Source organism: Populus alba, chromosome 1 (assembly GCF_005239225.2).
Source record: "Populus alba chromosome 1, ASM523922v2, whole genome shotgun sequence".
NCBI classification, from domain to species: domain Eukaryota; kingdom Viridiplantae; phylum Streptophyta; class Magnoliopsida; order Malpighiales; family Salicaceae; genus Populus; species Populus alba.
In genome coordinates this window covers 53,445,974-53,461,372 of record NC_133284.1, presented here as the reverse complement: position 1 = coordinate 53,461,372, position 15,399 = coordinate 53,445,974, and the positions used below count along the sequence as shown (strand labels likewise).

Sequence of the window (15,399 nt, the reverse complement as noted above, 5' to 3'; positions counted from 1 at the left end):
GTTCTGTCAAGCAAATTGTCTGAAACAAGTTCTTAAGTAATGTCTACTTTGTTTTCATAAATTGTTTTGGATTATTTTTTATAAAATTATTATAACCTCAAGTAGATATTATGATGTTTGGTTTGTACTTAATTTTATAAATATCTATATTTATTATCATATAATTAAGTAAAAAATATTTTTTTTTCTTAAAAATATAAAATTATTAAACCCAGTGGAGCACTCAGATAAAAATAAAAATATCATTTTTTTTATATATAAAAAAAGTTCAAAACCATGTTTTCAATATCCTAATTATTTTTGTACTTATTAATTAAGTTAGGTTGAGACAACCCATATATTTAGTATTAAATATAATTTAATATTAAATTTAGGTTAGATAAAAAAATTGGATTAAAAAGTTTGCAGATTGTTTCAAGTTTAATAATTTTTATTTTTATTTTTTTTTAGCTTTCGAGAAAACTCTGATTGGAAAGCCCCGCAGCGGCTCATAAAATGCTCAAAGAAGAAGAATGTTGAGGCTGAACGGAAACATCATAACATGTGGTGGTGGACTCATGGTTACCTGACCACATGACATTGCAGCCCAGAAGAATGTTGAGCTCCTACAAGACACAAGGGCTTGCGATGGGCTTGAGCTTGATCGTTGTTCGGGTTTCAGACACAGATATGGAGCTCCATTTCAATTCACTACAACTGCTCCGTCCATAAACTGATCTTCCGTAGAGACACATTTCCTCGTCGCATGCCCACAACTATGCCCCCAAGGAAAAAAAAATCGAGGATTAAAAAAAAAGTGATATACAAAATAATCTATACCACTCGGATAAACCTTGAATCACAAAATAGAGAAAACCTAATTATAAAGAAAACTAAAGAAAATAATGATCATCAAAAGAAATTTGGGAACATTTAATCAAGTGTAAAACAACCAAAAACCTGGATTGAACCATGTTCTAGTTAACTTATGGAAAATCTAAACAAAACAATAGACTATTTTTTTTTAAATGATATCATTTTAATTTTTTTATAACACAAAAAAGGTTGGTTGATTTAGGTTCACTCGAGTCAACCCACTCAACCTATGACTCGATAATTGTCCTGGAATGAATCTTGAGCATAGCATAGAAACAATGAGAAAAATCAAGGAGATCAAATCCCAATAAATAAAATATTAATGGTGAAATAAAAAATTTAAAGGATAAAAGAAAAAACAATTGAGAGAATAAGGATTTTATTTGGAAAAAAAAATTTGAGAGTATAAATAAAAATTTTGAATTGAAAAAAAAATCAAATTAACAAATGAATTCAAAATAAAAACTAAGAGAATGAGGATCAAATCTAAAAAAAAATAAAAAAAATTAAGTTTATAGATCTAATGATAAAATTAAAAACAAATTAAATTTTAATAAAATAGTGAATGATCAAAATTAGAAATCAAAATATAGATGGTCAAACATTAAATATCATCAAATATTGAATTCAATGGAAAAATTGAAAAGAAAATAAAATCAAATTCACAAAAGAATAAAAAAACGAATACAAATTTCTAACGAACTTAATGATGATGGATGAAATTTTTAATTTTTTTTAAAATGACTGAAGCTAACCCAGTCCAACCTTAAAAACTTGTAATATGGATCATGAAACTGAAAAAACAAATTATAAAAAAAAAAAATGGTTTAAAAAATATAGATTTAAAAAGAAAGAGAATCAAATTTGACATACAAAAAAATAAAACCAAATCATAAGGGATAAAATTGAAAAACAATTTCAATCAAGAAAAGGATAAAAACAACCAAAAATAATAATCAAAAGAGTGAGGACCATATTTGATACAAAAATAAAATGTCAAATGATGAAATTCAAAGATAAATTAATTCAATCAGGGATCCAAGACCAAACACGCCACAATTAAAAAGAATTTAGATCAAATCTAATACAAAAATCAAGTGTAAAGTGATGAAATTAAAAAAATAACTCAATAAATAATTCAAAACCAAATATATTGCAATCAAAATAATAGGGACCTAATTTAATTTAACAAAAACACACACACACACATATATATTTGCAATGTCCATTGTGGTTTCTAGAAGGAGAGAGGGACAAAGGAAAAAACTCATGGCCGACACTCCTCCATGTCACAGCTGCGAACATGCAGCTCACCAATGTGATAAGGATGGTGAGGCGCATTGAATGTCGTCCTGAGTGGTGATATTCAGTACAAATAGGGGTGTTGCACGCACTACAAACAAAAAAAAAAGCACGAGAGACGCTCATTTGTTGGCAAGTACGAAGCATGCATCAGCCACCTCCAAAATAAAATAATAATTTATGCGTATTAAAATACTCAAATATCCCTAACCCCACTTAAGAATTACAACAAAACCATATAAAAAAACAAACACACCCTTGCTAGCAGTTTTAATTTTTTTAGAGTCAAAGGATTATATAATAATTTTACCGTTTCAAAAAATAAAAAAGACTGAGAAGCCCCTATGCCCCTACTATTTTTTTCCTTCTCCAAGGGGATGAATTTAAATACCTTATTTCTGTTTTTACAAAAGACAAAAAAACCCCTTGATCAAAGCCTAATTTTTCTTGCTAGGAAAATCAATTATTACATTAGCAAAAGAAACATTTCTAAACTATTTAATCCAAATAAATTTTGAAATGGTTAATGCATTTTAAAAAAGACAATTATACCTCCAACGACAAGCATAACTATTTTTGCTATAAGGATTAAAGAGTAAAAACACTGCTTCAATATATAGTAATATTTGTCTAGAATCACAACCGTTTGTTTACTTGAAATTAGTTTCTTTTTGAAAAGTGAATTCCAGAAAAAATGAATTATTTTTCGATGTTTGGTAGTGTAATGAAAAATAAATTGGAAAATATTTTTTCAATGTTTGGTTATATCATGGAAAATAAACCAAAAAATAACTTATTAATATTTTATTTTTTTTAAGTTTATTAAAATAATTATAAACAAATCTTACAAATTAAAAACTTGAATGAGAATGAAATTTAAAAAAAAAATTCATAAATTATCTCAAATAAAATAAATAATAATTAAAATAATAGAGATCAAATCTAAAAAATAAAAAAAATTGAAAGATGAAGAAATTAAAATAATAATAATTAATATTTCATAAATTATTTCAAATAAAATAAGTAACAATTAAAATAATAATGACTAAATTTGATAAATAAAAAATTCAATTAGATAAGGAAAAAGCAAATAAAAATTATAAAATAAGGAATAAAGTCAATATAAAAATTAAATTCTAAGGGATAAAATTGAAAAATAAATATTCAAAATAAAATATATATAACAATTAAAAGTTTGAGGACTAAATTTGATATAATCAACAAATAATATAATATTTCTATATTTTTTATAATTTTTTAAAAATATTACTTTTCTGTAAATCAAACTAATTTTTTTTTTATTAAAAAATATTTTCAGCTAACTAACTATTCTAATTGCAAATAAATACAAAAAAAACAATTTAAAAAGTGATTTGCTCAAAACAGTTTCTAAAAAACAAACAAAGCTAAATCATTGTTGTCTTTTGGTATTTTTTGTAACAAGAAATCATTTCTTCGACTTGGGACATAAATGCTATATAGAAATACTTATTGCATTAACATTTTCTTCTTCCTGATTTGCATTATAAGAGATAAAAACCCTCCAAATGAATTTCCATGCCTATCAATAATATAATTGGGGTTTAAGGGTACTCTTCTACTGTCTTCTCAAAGGCTCGGGAATTGTGTGAAACATGACAGGCTTATCAAGAATCAACAAAGGAGAAACGCCGTGCATAGATTGCTCAAGGTTTCCTTGTCTTCCCCTATTTGTGTTGTCAGTGGTTGTTGCTTACAATTGTAAAGATTCTGGAGGTTATTTGGGATTAGAATGTGATTTACAGTAGTGTTTATGGGTGTAATAGTAGAGTCAATTAGAGACAGCGAAAAGCAAGGATTAACAAATTTTCAACTCTATAACTGTCAGTGTAGTACAGTAGTGTTTATCATTTTGTTTCCCTTGGATGGACAGTCTTGTTTGGAGTGCTTTATTTTTTAAATTAAGGTCGATCCTCAAAATCTCTGCTCATGGGAGTGGGCAACGGGAAATTTGATACACTTTTTAGCCATTTACTGTCACTGAAGATAATGGATGTAAGCTATTTTGTTTGCCTCATCCAGGGTTGCTTCCTCCAGGAACTCAGTTTGATCTATTCCGAGGAACAGCTGCCATGAAACAAGATGTAGATGATATGTATCCAGCAACTCTTTCACACACCACAAAGGTAATTGCATTAATCCAAATTTATTACATGGACCTTTTGGAATGATATGAGAATTTTAAGAACAATGACAGGGGGGTTCAGCAGTATTCAGGCTAAAAGTGATATTTATTTTTATCCAGTTTGCATGTATTATTTTGTAGTTTTAAATTGTTGCATTGTTCTGCAGTTTGGAACAAAAAGTCGTGCAGAATGTGCTAAATTCTCACCAGATGGGCAGTTCCTTGTCTTATGTTCTATTGATGGGTTTATCGAGTTATGCTTTTGGAAACTGCTTCTAGACGATTAAAAATTAGTGAATGAGTCTTTAGTGATATTTCATCTGTTGATCACTGCTAGGTGTGGGATTATGCAAGTGGAAATCTAAAAAAGGATCTTCATTACCAGGCTGATGTGAGTTTTCTTTTTATAACCTTTTGTTTGCTCTTTTTTTTTAATTGTTATTGATAACAGGAAAGGGATAGTGTAGTTTTTTTTGTTAATATTATATAGTTCTCATTTTGAGCCTCACCTGATCAAATCTCATCCATTTTCTCGTCTGTTCAATGTTATGGGATATCATCTTGAAAAAGAAACATCTAAGGTCTATCCCTGCATCATATATCATCCAAAATTGAACCTCTGTCATTCACCGCACCAAACTGATTCTGCTCCGGTTATCGCGTGCTCTGTGCTAAACAGAATCCTGTATTGTTTTTTCATTGGCGTCATATAGGTTTTAAAGATTCACAGGAAAACTCAAGCATGTGCCAAAACATGAGTAGAGAAAGAATGAAAAGTAGAACATGAGAACGGATTATTTCCATGTGTCCTTTGGTTGTTTCAAATTGATTTAGGATTTAGTAGTTTTTTGCTAAAAATGTAAAATCTTTTCAGGAAACTTTTATGATGCATGATGATCCTGTCCTCTTTGTTGATTTTAGCCGAGATTCTGAGATGCTTGCATCTGGAGCAAAAGATGGGAGGATCAAAGTAAGTCATAGCCTTACATGCTTGCATCTACTCCACAGTTCTGAATTCTCTCTTTTTTATATCCTATATAATATCTAAAGTTGTTCTCTAGTTCTCTTAACGGTTGTGCATGTTTAAATTATCTATAAAGCTTCCTTCTGAGACAATAGAGGCATTAGTTTATAATGATCTTGTGAAAAATGAGTTCTTGAGACAACTTGGTAACTCTACTGGGACCAGAAAGTGTAAATTTTTCTCAAAAGAATTAGGGGGAGCCAAAAAAAAGTCATGAAAAGTTCTTAAGACCTGATACTTTAAGTTTGATTGTGGTTGGTATGCATTTGAGCTTATTGATTTGCAGATTGTGAGGACTTAGAGAATGCTTTATGAGTGGAGGAAAATATTTTGTTATTTATATGGAATAGCGGTGATGTTTTAGCACACCTTTTTGTATTTAAGCTTTGTGTGTTTTTCCAGCTCGGGTGAAATTTGCATTTCTGGTCAGGGCTTATGGAAAAATTATTAAAGTTGGAACTTGACCTTGCCATATGCAAGGAACTTTGTTAACATGCAATTTTTCTCAGGTCTGGTGTATAAGGACTGGTCAATGCTTGCGCTGTATTCAATGTGCACATTCTCAGGGAATCACGAGTCTTGCTTTCTCTTGTGATGGAAGCCAGCTGCTAAGTGCATCATTTGACAACACAGCCAGGTTTGATTAAATTAATGGACTGTTTTATTTTGTGTATATCAAGTTAATTTTGTCTATAGTGACCCTGCTTACCACTATAATGCGCTTGACACCTGTTAACACTATTATCTTTATCTCTATTTTACTCGTGTGGTCATTGAATTTCTAACTTTAGTCATTCCCCTATCCATACAACAGTTATTTTCTTGCTATTAATCTTATGTGAATGATGCCATCTTCACTAGTGATGGAACTCGTGCTGTTACTGACTCCAGTGATTGCACAGTCAAGGTGAGTCACTCATTAAGCTGCAGCATTTTCATCAGGTTACATTCCTTTTCTCTCGCAGCTATAACAAATTTCCTTTTTGCCTCTTAGTAGGTTTGGGATATGAAGAGTATTGACTGTATACATACATTCAGGACACCACCACCATTGAGGGTATTTCTTCTTAATCCAATTTTATGATCATGATTGAGCTGCATTGTCTCATGGGGCTTGCCAGAGATAGAATACATCCATGCTATACATCTTGCTTTTGCCTTCTACAGCACATAGCTGATTGTTGCTTGTTGTGTGGATTGTTAGGGAGGTGATGCTTCTGTGAACTCTGTTAATCTTTTCCCAAAAAACACTGATCATATTGCTGTATTTAACATGACATCATCGGTATGCATTATGACACTTCAAGGACAGGTAGTTTCTCTCAACTCCAGCTGATGCTAATAGTTTGTCACTTATTTGTTACTCCATGATTGGTTTTGGGGTTGGGACCAAATTTTAGATAGTGTACCAACTACTTTTTTGACAGCAAACCATTGACAGTTCTCTAGCATTTACTAGTCTTAGACCACCACAAAAGCAAATATAAACAGATTACCATTCTATAGATAGATTACAATTCTATGTTTTACTGGTTAAGGTACTTTTTTTGTTCACTGAAACTCTTTCAGGGTGCATAAGTAGAGGAGTTTTGATCATTCATTATGAATAACATCTTGCTTTGAGCGACTGTTATGCAGGTTGTGAAGAGCTTTTCTTCGGGTAAAAGAGAAGGTGGAGATTTTGCTGCAGCCTGTGTATCACCAAAAGGGGAATGGATCTACTGTGTTGGTGAAGACAGGTATCTCTTCATCCACCTGATTCTGATATAAAATTTTCAATTTTGTGTTTTATTTATTTTCTCATAAAATAAGAATTCTATAAAAAAAGAAGAGAAAGATGAAATGAAAATGTCATTTATTGCTGAGATAAGTTGAGAGATGGGTGTTTGAGACGGCTTAATTTTGTTAATAATTGTCCTCAAAATTGCCTGCAGGAATATTTACTGCTTCAGCGTCCAATCCGGCAAACTAGAGCATCTAATGAAGGTGAATTTTCACTATGGCAGTGGCAGGGTCCAGGGTTTTGGGTTGCTCTCTATTTCGTCCTTTTCCATTCATCTTAAACCAGCAACCAATCTATAATCTTGTAAAAATAAACTTGTTCTCAATCGAGTGTTTTGGTATAAACCCAAAAGGGAGAATAAAAATGAGAGAAGAATCTGGGCTGGACTTAGCTGTCCTTGTTTCGACGAGGGCTTATTAGGTGATACAAATTTACATGACGTTAAACTGCTATGAAATTTATGTATGGATTGGTGTTTGTTGCTTTGGTATATGAGCTGATTAGTTATCAATTCTTCTGGGATTCTTCTCTGAGCATGTAGCTTCATGTTTGTGCATGGATGTTGTAACATAGAAGCTGCCCTAAGTCAGTCAAGAAACTGCATAGTTTGGTGTCTTTTGCATTGGTTGCTTTTCTGCTTATTATGTGCAATTCAGTGCATAGATCATTCTAACCTCGCAAGTGCATGTTTTGACCTTTGGTACTGCCAGGTTCACGAGAAGGATGTAATAGGTGTGACCCATCAAAATCTTCTTGCTACCTACAGTGAAGATTGCACAATGTAATTATGGAAGCCTTGAGATTTTTGCGTTGACCATAGTTACCTCCCTCGAAGACACCTTTGTATCAGTAGTTGCATTTTTTGAGAAACGATTTCCATTTGTCAAAGAGCCGCCCGTAACTGACCTGTTCAGAGTGCAAGAGTTAGGAATCGGGAGGAAGGATTGATATATATTAGATTGGAAGATTTTCCTTGAAGATAATAATTTATTTGTCCATATCACTTGGAAGAGGGATTCTTTGTTTTAGTTTAAGATTCTGAATACATTTCTTGTATAGCAAATGAGTACAAGATGGCTATTATATTTCCCTGTCAATCTCATCTCTCTCGCATTGGAGGCACACTTGAACAATGAATTGTCTTGCCCCAGGTACACTTGGAGCTATCATTTCTGTACGTGTTACTTCTTAGTTCTGAGTTCTTATTTGCTCAGTTCACTAGCAACCACTCTCATCCTGTTTCAGGGGAGGATTTTCTGTAAGGAAGAAGAATTGGGGTTGGGTTGAACCATTTGTAAATATTAAGGCCTGCCAGCCACTTCAAGGAGGAATGTTTGGCAATATGATTGGACTTGCCGTTGAGTTGAAAAAACCTCAAAAATGTTTTTTGCACTAACAACCTAATTTGGTAGCAATATCAAACAGACATGTGCCTGGAGGTTGGTCTCTCTGGTGTGTTTATTCGAGGAACTATAACTTTCTCTTGCGGCATTTTCATTGCACGCACATCTTTCTATGATGTCACCAACCAATAAAATTGATGATAATGGTATTATGGGTAACGTTAAAACATCATTGGGTTCAGATTTTTAGTTGAGTTTGATAAAGATGTAGAGAGCTTCTTAAATGTGATTTATTCAAATTAATGGCTGGCGCGCACACACAATGGATGCTAAGAAACTATATTTCACAAATACTTGGCTGAAGTCCTAAAAAAAGCCTTGAAAGATCCAATCTTTTTAAACAATGAAGACTCTTTAGACACCCAACTTGAATCAATCCTGCAAAAAACCAAGTCCAAAACTTAAACAAGGAAAGCAACTACATACCCAATTCATTGTTAATGGATAAAACATCACCAATGGCTTAACGGGTGGGAAAATGTGGGGTATGCATGTGCTTTGTAATGGTTTTTATGGATGCTAAGAAACTGTTTAAACAGCTTGAGTTTTATTATTCCATGCCATGGAAATCGATGATTAGAGGGTTTGTGAAAATGGGTTGTTTCGATTTTGATTTATTGTTTTGTTTTAAAATGTTGGGTTGTGCTGCTTTGCCCGTTCAAGTATACTTTTCCTTCTGTAATTAAGGCTTGTACGGGTTTGAATAATGTGAGATTAGGGAAGGTGGTTCAAGTCAAGATATGATTTTGGAGATGGGTTTTGATTTGGATCTGCTTGTTGGTAGTTCTTTGATGAAGGGTGTGTGTTTGATGAAATGCTCAATAAAGATTGTGTTTTGTGCAATGTGGAACTTGCTGAAGTGGCTTCATGAAAGTGTTTACGTGTTTGAGTGTTATGTAAGAAAAGAATAATAGAAGAGAATTGTAAGAGCTGCAATATTGATACTGCAGTATTATTAAAAAAAAGGGATTGAATACAGAAAATTGTTTATTATTTCACAGCAATTGTTTACATATTTATTGAAAATAAAAGCAACAGAGTTGCTAACTTATAGCAGCTTAACATGCCACGATCTGTTAACAACCTAACATATTAATTGATTCCTAGAGACTAGGACAAACATTTATTAAAGCAAAGGAATAGGAACTGCAACAGAGTAGTCGTGCCAGCAACTTGAAGCAACAAACTAATACTTCAAGATATCTCCTTGACTTGGACCCAAAAATCTCTGGTTACTATTTATTGCTTTCACATGTACTTGCCAACTCTGAACAATGGAGGAGTGTGTGATGGATACGACATTTGACGAAAGATAGAGGAGTCCACAAAGTTCATGGATGCAGTTGGATTTGTGGTCACCAACACCTCTCATATGTTTTATACTGTAGATGAAAGTCACCCAGAGTAGCCTCAGATCTATTCCTCACTGAAGAGTTTGCTCCTAGAGCTAAGAAAAGAAGGTTATGTTCCTCAAGCTGTACGAACAACTTCTTTGGAAATGAAGCTCTAAAGGTCATGCTACTTCTAAAAACCTCCTTACAATTTTCATATATGCATCAAAATTTGTTTTGAGTGTATTTTTTGTCTGAACTATTCTCTAACTCTCAAGTTTTGGCTACTTGGCGGTTTTCTCATTCAGGATCCCTTCCTTCTGGGACATAGTTCCACTAATTTCTCGAAATAGCTGGTATGAAATGAAGATGGAGATGACATGTATCCTACAATTCTTGCACTCGCCATCAAGGTTGATTTACATATCCATGTATATTATATGTATGTGCATTGCTGTCTGACACATGCTACCGTCTTTCTGTTGGCATCTAGTTTGATGGGACAACTTGGTTTGGTTTCTGGTTTTTCTATGGCTGAAAAATAAAAAATGACATGACCTGTTGCTCTGTAATGTTTATGATGAAAAATTATCTTGCTGAGGAAACCTCATTTGGTTTGCGGTTCCCTGCTTATTCATTGCCATATTTTGTTTTTCAATAAGTTGCTATGTGCCCACACTTTCTTTCGTTGTGTAGCTCTCGTGCGCTTGCTTAGAAATTACCATGTCAATTTCAGTGTCTTGTCCTCGTAACACCATGATTTTCCCCATTCAAATTGCACCCGACCATGAACTTTTATTAGTGTTTTGTTTGAACAAATATTAGATCTCATCAATTACTTGATCAACAGCTGGTGATAACTCCTTAATTTGATCTAAACCGGACAAGTCCCCGTCTACTGAAGTTGTTTGATAGTATAGAGACTGAAGAACATATAAAAGAAATATCAATATATAATATATAGTTGTTATTGTGACTGCAAGCATTTTTATTTTATTAATTTAATCACTTTTTTATACAAGAGTTTAGATAACAGATTTCAGAAAAATAATGACAAGATTTTAACAGAAAATGAACTGCTCTATAGCATCTTTATTTGCAACTAACATCCTAACAAATTAGAGATAATCTTGACGCAATCTTCTCAGTATCGAAGACCACTTCTTTAACAGTAAATAAGACAACCATTAACACTCCTTCTTGCATCTTTTACTAAAAACACCTATTTTGTCCTTCAAAGTTTCAAACCTTGTTTTATATAAGGGCTTGGTTAACATATCAGCAAACTAGTCTTCTATCTTGCAATAAATCAATTGCAATTCGTCATTTTTCTGAACTTCTCTAAAAAAATAATACTTGAGCTTGAAATGTTTCATCTTGCCATGGAAAATTGGATTGTTAGATATTGCAATTGCAGCCTGATTATCAACATTAACCTTAGCAACTTTTCTTTGCTCCATGTCCAAAACTGCTAAGATCTTCCTAAGCTATAAGACTTGATTTGCAGCTCCAGTTGCTGCAACATACTCTGCTTTTACAGTTGATTGTGCAATAATTTCTTGTTTTTTGGAACACCAGGAGAAAATTCTTGATCCAAAACTAAAGCAATATCTAGAGGTGCTCTTCATGTCATCACAACTGCCAGCCTAATTGTTGTCTACATATCCTTGGAGTTCAAAATTTTCAATACAACTAAACTAAATGCCATAGCTTTAGTGTACCATTGATATATCTCACTACTCTTTTTGCAGCCTTGAAGTGAACTTCACTTGCACACTACATGAACCTTGATAACAAGCTTACAACATGCATAATAACAGGTTTTGTTGTTATGAGGTACATCAGACATCCGATCAAGCTTCTGTAAATTGCTTCATCTACTTTGTCAGCTCCATCTTCTTTATAGAACTTTTCTTTCAAGTTCATGGGCGTAGTCATTGATTTGCATTCTTCCATTTTGAATTTCTTCAGAATCTCTTTGGCATATTTTTTTGGCCAATAAAGATCCCACACTGGTTTTGTTGCACTTCCATGCCAAAAAGATAAGACATTTCACCAAGGTCTTTCATTTCAAAGACCTTCATCATTTCTACTTTGAATTGGTCTATCATTCTTGGATTGTTCCCTCTAACAAATAAATCATCAACATAGAGTGAAACCACAATGCAATCATAATTTGAATTTCTGATGTATAAGGTTAATTCACTCAAACTTTTCTTAAAGTCATGTTTGAGTATATGCTTATCAATCTTGCTATACCAGGCTCTTGGAGTCTGTTTCAATCCATATAACGCTTTCTTTAATAAGTAAACCTTTTCTTCTTCATCTCCTACAACAAATTCTTTAGGTTGTTCCACGAAAATCTCCTCTTGCAGATAATCATTTAAAAATGCAGACTTCACATCAAGTTGAAATATTTTCCAACCTTTTTGAGCTGCAACTGCTAGTAGCATTCTAATGGTGTCTAGTCGTGCCATTGGTGCAAAGGTCTCTAAAAAATCTACACTAAAAATCTGTGCATAACCTTTAACTACCAATTTGGCTTTGTGTTTTTTGATGGCGCCATCTGCATTTAGTTTTGTTCTATAAACCCATTTTACTCCAATAGGTTTTTTGTGTTTCGGCATGTCCACCAATTCCCATGTTTGATTATTCTCAATCATCCTCAACTCCTCTTTCATTGCATCAATCAATTTTGGATCGTTTTTGGCCTTTTCAAATTCTGTAGGCTCTAACACAGCTGCATTGTAGCTTTGATAAATGTTTGCAAGCAATCTAGTTCCTCTGACTGGTGCTTCATCAACATAATCACCAAGATCCTGTATAATCTCTTCACTTGCACTCATTTATGTATCTCTGAAGTTCCACTTTTCGGTTTCAATGAACTTGATGTCTTTACTAACTATCACATTTTCTGTTTGGGGTTGAAAAACTCTGTAGCCTTTTAGGCTTCATCCTTTCTATCAAGTTTATCTATTCACACCTAAGGAACATAAGTGAAACATAAGCATCCAAAAATCTTTAAATTCTGGAGTGAGGATTATAACCGCGCCAAGCTTCATATGGAGTCTTGTTTTGTAATGCTTTTGTTGGCAGCCTATTCAACAAGAAAACTGTAGTGTTCACAGCCTCTGCCCAAAACTTCTTGGGTAAATCTTTCTCAAATAACAAACACCTAGCCATCTCCATGATTGTTCTATTTTTTTGTTCACTTACACCATTTTGCTGAGGAGTGTAAGGCGTAGTATATTGATGTTCAATCCCTGCATCATGAAAAAACTTGTCAAACTTGTTTGAAGTGTATTCGGTGTCATTATCAGATCTTACAACCTGAATTCTGTGACCACTTTGATTTTCAATCCAGTTTTTTAACTTCAAAAAAACATTTGCTACCCCAGTCTTAAATTTTAGGAAATAGACCCAACACATTCAAAAATATTGTCTTCAAAAGTCCAGCAACATCAATATGAATAAGCTGAAGCTTTTCCATTACTCTCCAAGCCTTGTTCAGAGAAAATAGAAGCCCGTTATGCTTGCTATATTGACAAGAGGTACAAACTGTGATTTCTTCTTCCAGGTTTGGCATTCCCTGCACCATTTTTTTTTTCTGTATATACACCAATGTTTCTTGATTAAAATGCCCTAGCCTTTTGTGCCACAATTCTATCTGATTTGCTGTGCTTGAAAAGACCATTGCATCCTCTTCCATCCAGTCTAGTGAAAAGCTTTTTCCTTTCATCTTTATAGTGAATATTTCTTATCCAGTAGGATCAGAAATTAAGCAATGTTTATCTTTGAACATAATTGAGTATCCCTTTTCAAGAAGCTGACCAACACTCAACAGATTCTGATCAATTTCAGGAACAAAAAGAACATCTGAAATGAGTTTTATACCTAAATTTTCTTCAATAGCAAATGTTCCTTTCCCTGGAATATATTCACCATTATCAATTCTGACTTTAGAGACACTTGATTTGTCAAGTTGCTTAAATAGATTTTCATCATTCATCATGTGATTTGTGCAACTACTATCTATAAGCCAGCAATCACTTGCATGTTTTCTAACAAAGCAAGTGGCCTTTAACAACTGCTCCTCCTATTGTTGATCAGCAACTTGAGCTTCACCTTTTTGTTGGTTAGTTCTACTTTTGCAAATCTTCTCCATGTGTCCCAATTGATTACATTTTGTGCATCTAATATCAGGTCTCCACCATCAATATTTATGTAAGTGATTTGTTTCCTTATAGTGTTGATAGGGAGTAAAGTTTCCAATCCTTTTATTGCTACCAGCAACACCTTTATATTTGTTGTTCTTCTCTTTACCTTTGTCTCCTTCCTGTACATGCATTTTAGCTTGAAAAGCTCCTTCCATGGACTCCTCTTGCCTTATTGTTCTTCTTTGTTCTTGTGCTTGTAAAGCATTCATTTAAGTTGGCCTGTAAGATCAATAAAACTCTGATACCAATTTGAAATTGTTTGATAGTATAGAGACTGAAGAACAAAGAAAAAAAAAACAGCAATATATAATAGTTGTTATTGTGCTGCGAGCATTCGTATTTTATTGATTGAATCATTTTTTTATACAAGAGTTCTAACAACAGATTTTAGAAAAATAATGACAAGATTTTAATAGAAAATGAGTTGTTCTATAACAACTTTATTTTACAACTAACATCCTAACATATTGAAGATAATCTTGATTCTATCTTCTCATCATCGAAGACCACTTCTTCAATAGTAAATTTGGTATCCATCAACAGGCTACCAAGATCTAGCCAAAGCAATTGGCAGTTCACAGCTCTGGTGGACACTATGCAAGGTTCGACATCCTAGCTACTCTAGAATTTGGAACTGGGGTTAGGGAGATCAATAGCATAAATATTAGAAGTCTGCTGGTATATGCAGAATCTTTTATAGTTAATTTCAATGTGATTGCTTTGGCTTGCAACATATAGAAGACAACACTTGGAGAGAACTGTATTAGTAGATAAAAATGTTGTTGTCTGCAACACCATGACATCAAGAACAAGAAGGGAAAAGTAAAGCAACAAAAAGACCTCAATAATCAACAAAACTACTAGCAAGAAATTCCCCATTCCTGCATTTTCTTTTTGACAAGTTTTCATGATCTTCTGTAGCAAAAATAAAATAAAATTATAGACTGTCAAAGCTAATTAGCAAGGACCATCAGTCAGACCCAGGTGTGGTTTATAATCTATAGTCTGATTACCATCTTGGTTCGTTGCCATTCTGGATTGGAACTTGTGGATTGTTTGTCCTCGATATATTCATTGACGAAGATGCATGATGTCTCTGAAAATTCTTTTTACGTCTGATGAGCAGCGGTACGCCATAGTTGATGCAAAGACATTGGCAGATCAACAATTCCCTTTATTGCTATAGCATACAAAGTTGCAATCAAGATAAGTATTGTTATTTTAATCCCACCATGCTTTGCTGCTTAAAGTGAGGACCAGACCCATTTTCTCTGATTAGACCAAGAACTCGGTCCCATCTTGCATGACCCTAATCTCCAT

At 33.2% G+C, this 15,399-nt stretch overlaps 1 protein-coding gene across 4 annotated transcripts; it reads left to right on the top strand.

Moving 5' to 3' along the window:
- The first annotated feature begins 3,572 nt into the window (after positions 1-3,572).
- Positions 3,573-8,225, top strand: LOC118029518 (suppressor of mec-8 and unc-52 protein homolog 1). 4 transcript variants are annotated; one of them, XM_035033429.2, is made up of 11 exons: positions 3,573-3,847; positions 4,234-4,322; positions 4,659-4,712; positions 5,196-5,291; positions 5,855-5,982; positions 6,207-6,252; positions 6,343-6,402; positions 6,550-6,657; positions 6,984-7,084; positions 7,280-7,331; positions 7,839-8,225. In XM_035033429.2, exons 2-11 carry the CDS (start codon positions 4,269-4,271, stop codon positions 7,911-7,913), a joined length of 774 nt encoding a protein of 257 aa, XP_034889320.2. In that variant the 5' UTR covers positions 3,573-3,847; positions 4,234-4,268; the 3' UTR covers positions 7,914-8,225. The 4 variants fall into 4 exon arrangements, with proteins under 4 accessions (XP_034889320.2, XP_034889325.1, XP_073265723.1 ...); XM_035033434.2 differs by having other exon boundaries at positions 3,576-3,847; positions 4,219-4,322; XM_073409622.1 differs by having other exon boundaries at positions 3,577-3,847; positions 4,489-4,712.
- The last annotated feature ends 7,174 nt before the right edge of the window (positions 8,226-15,399 follow it).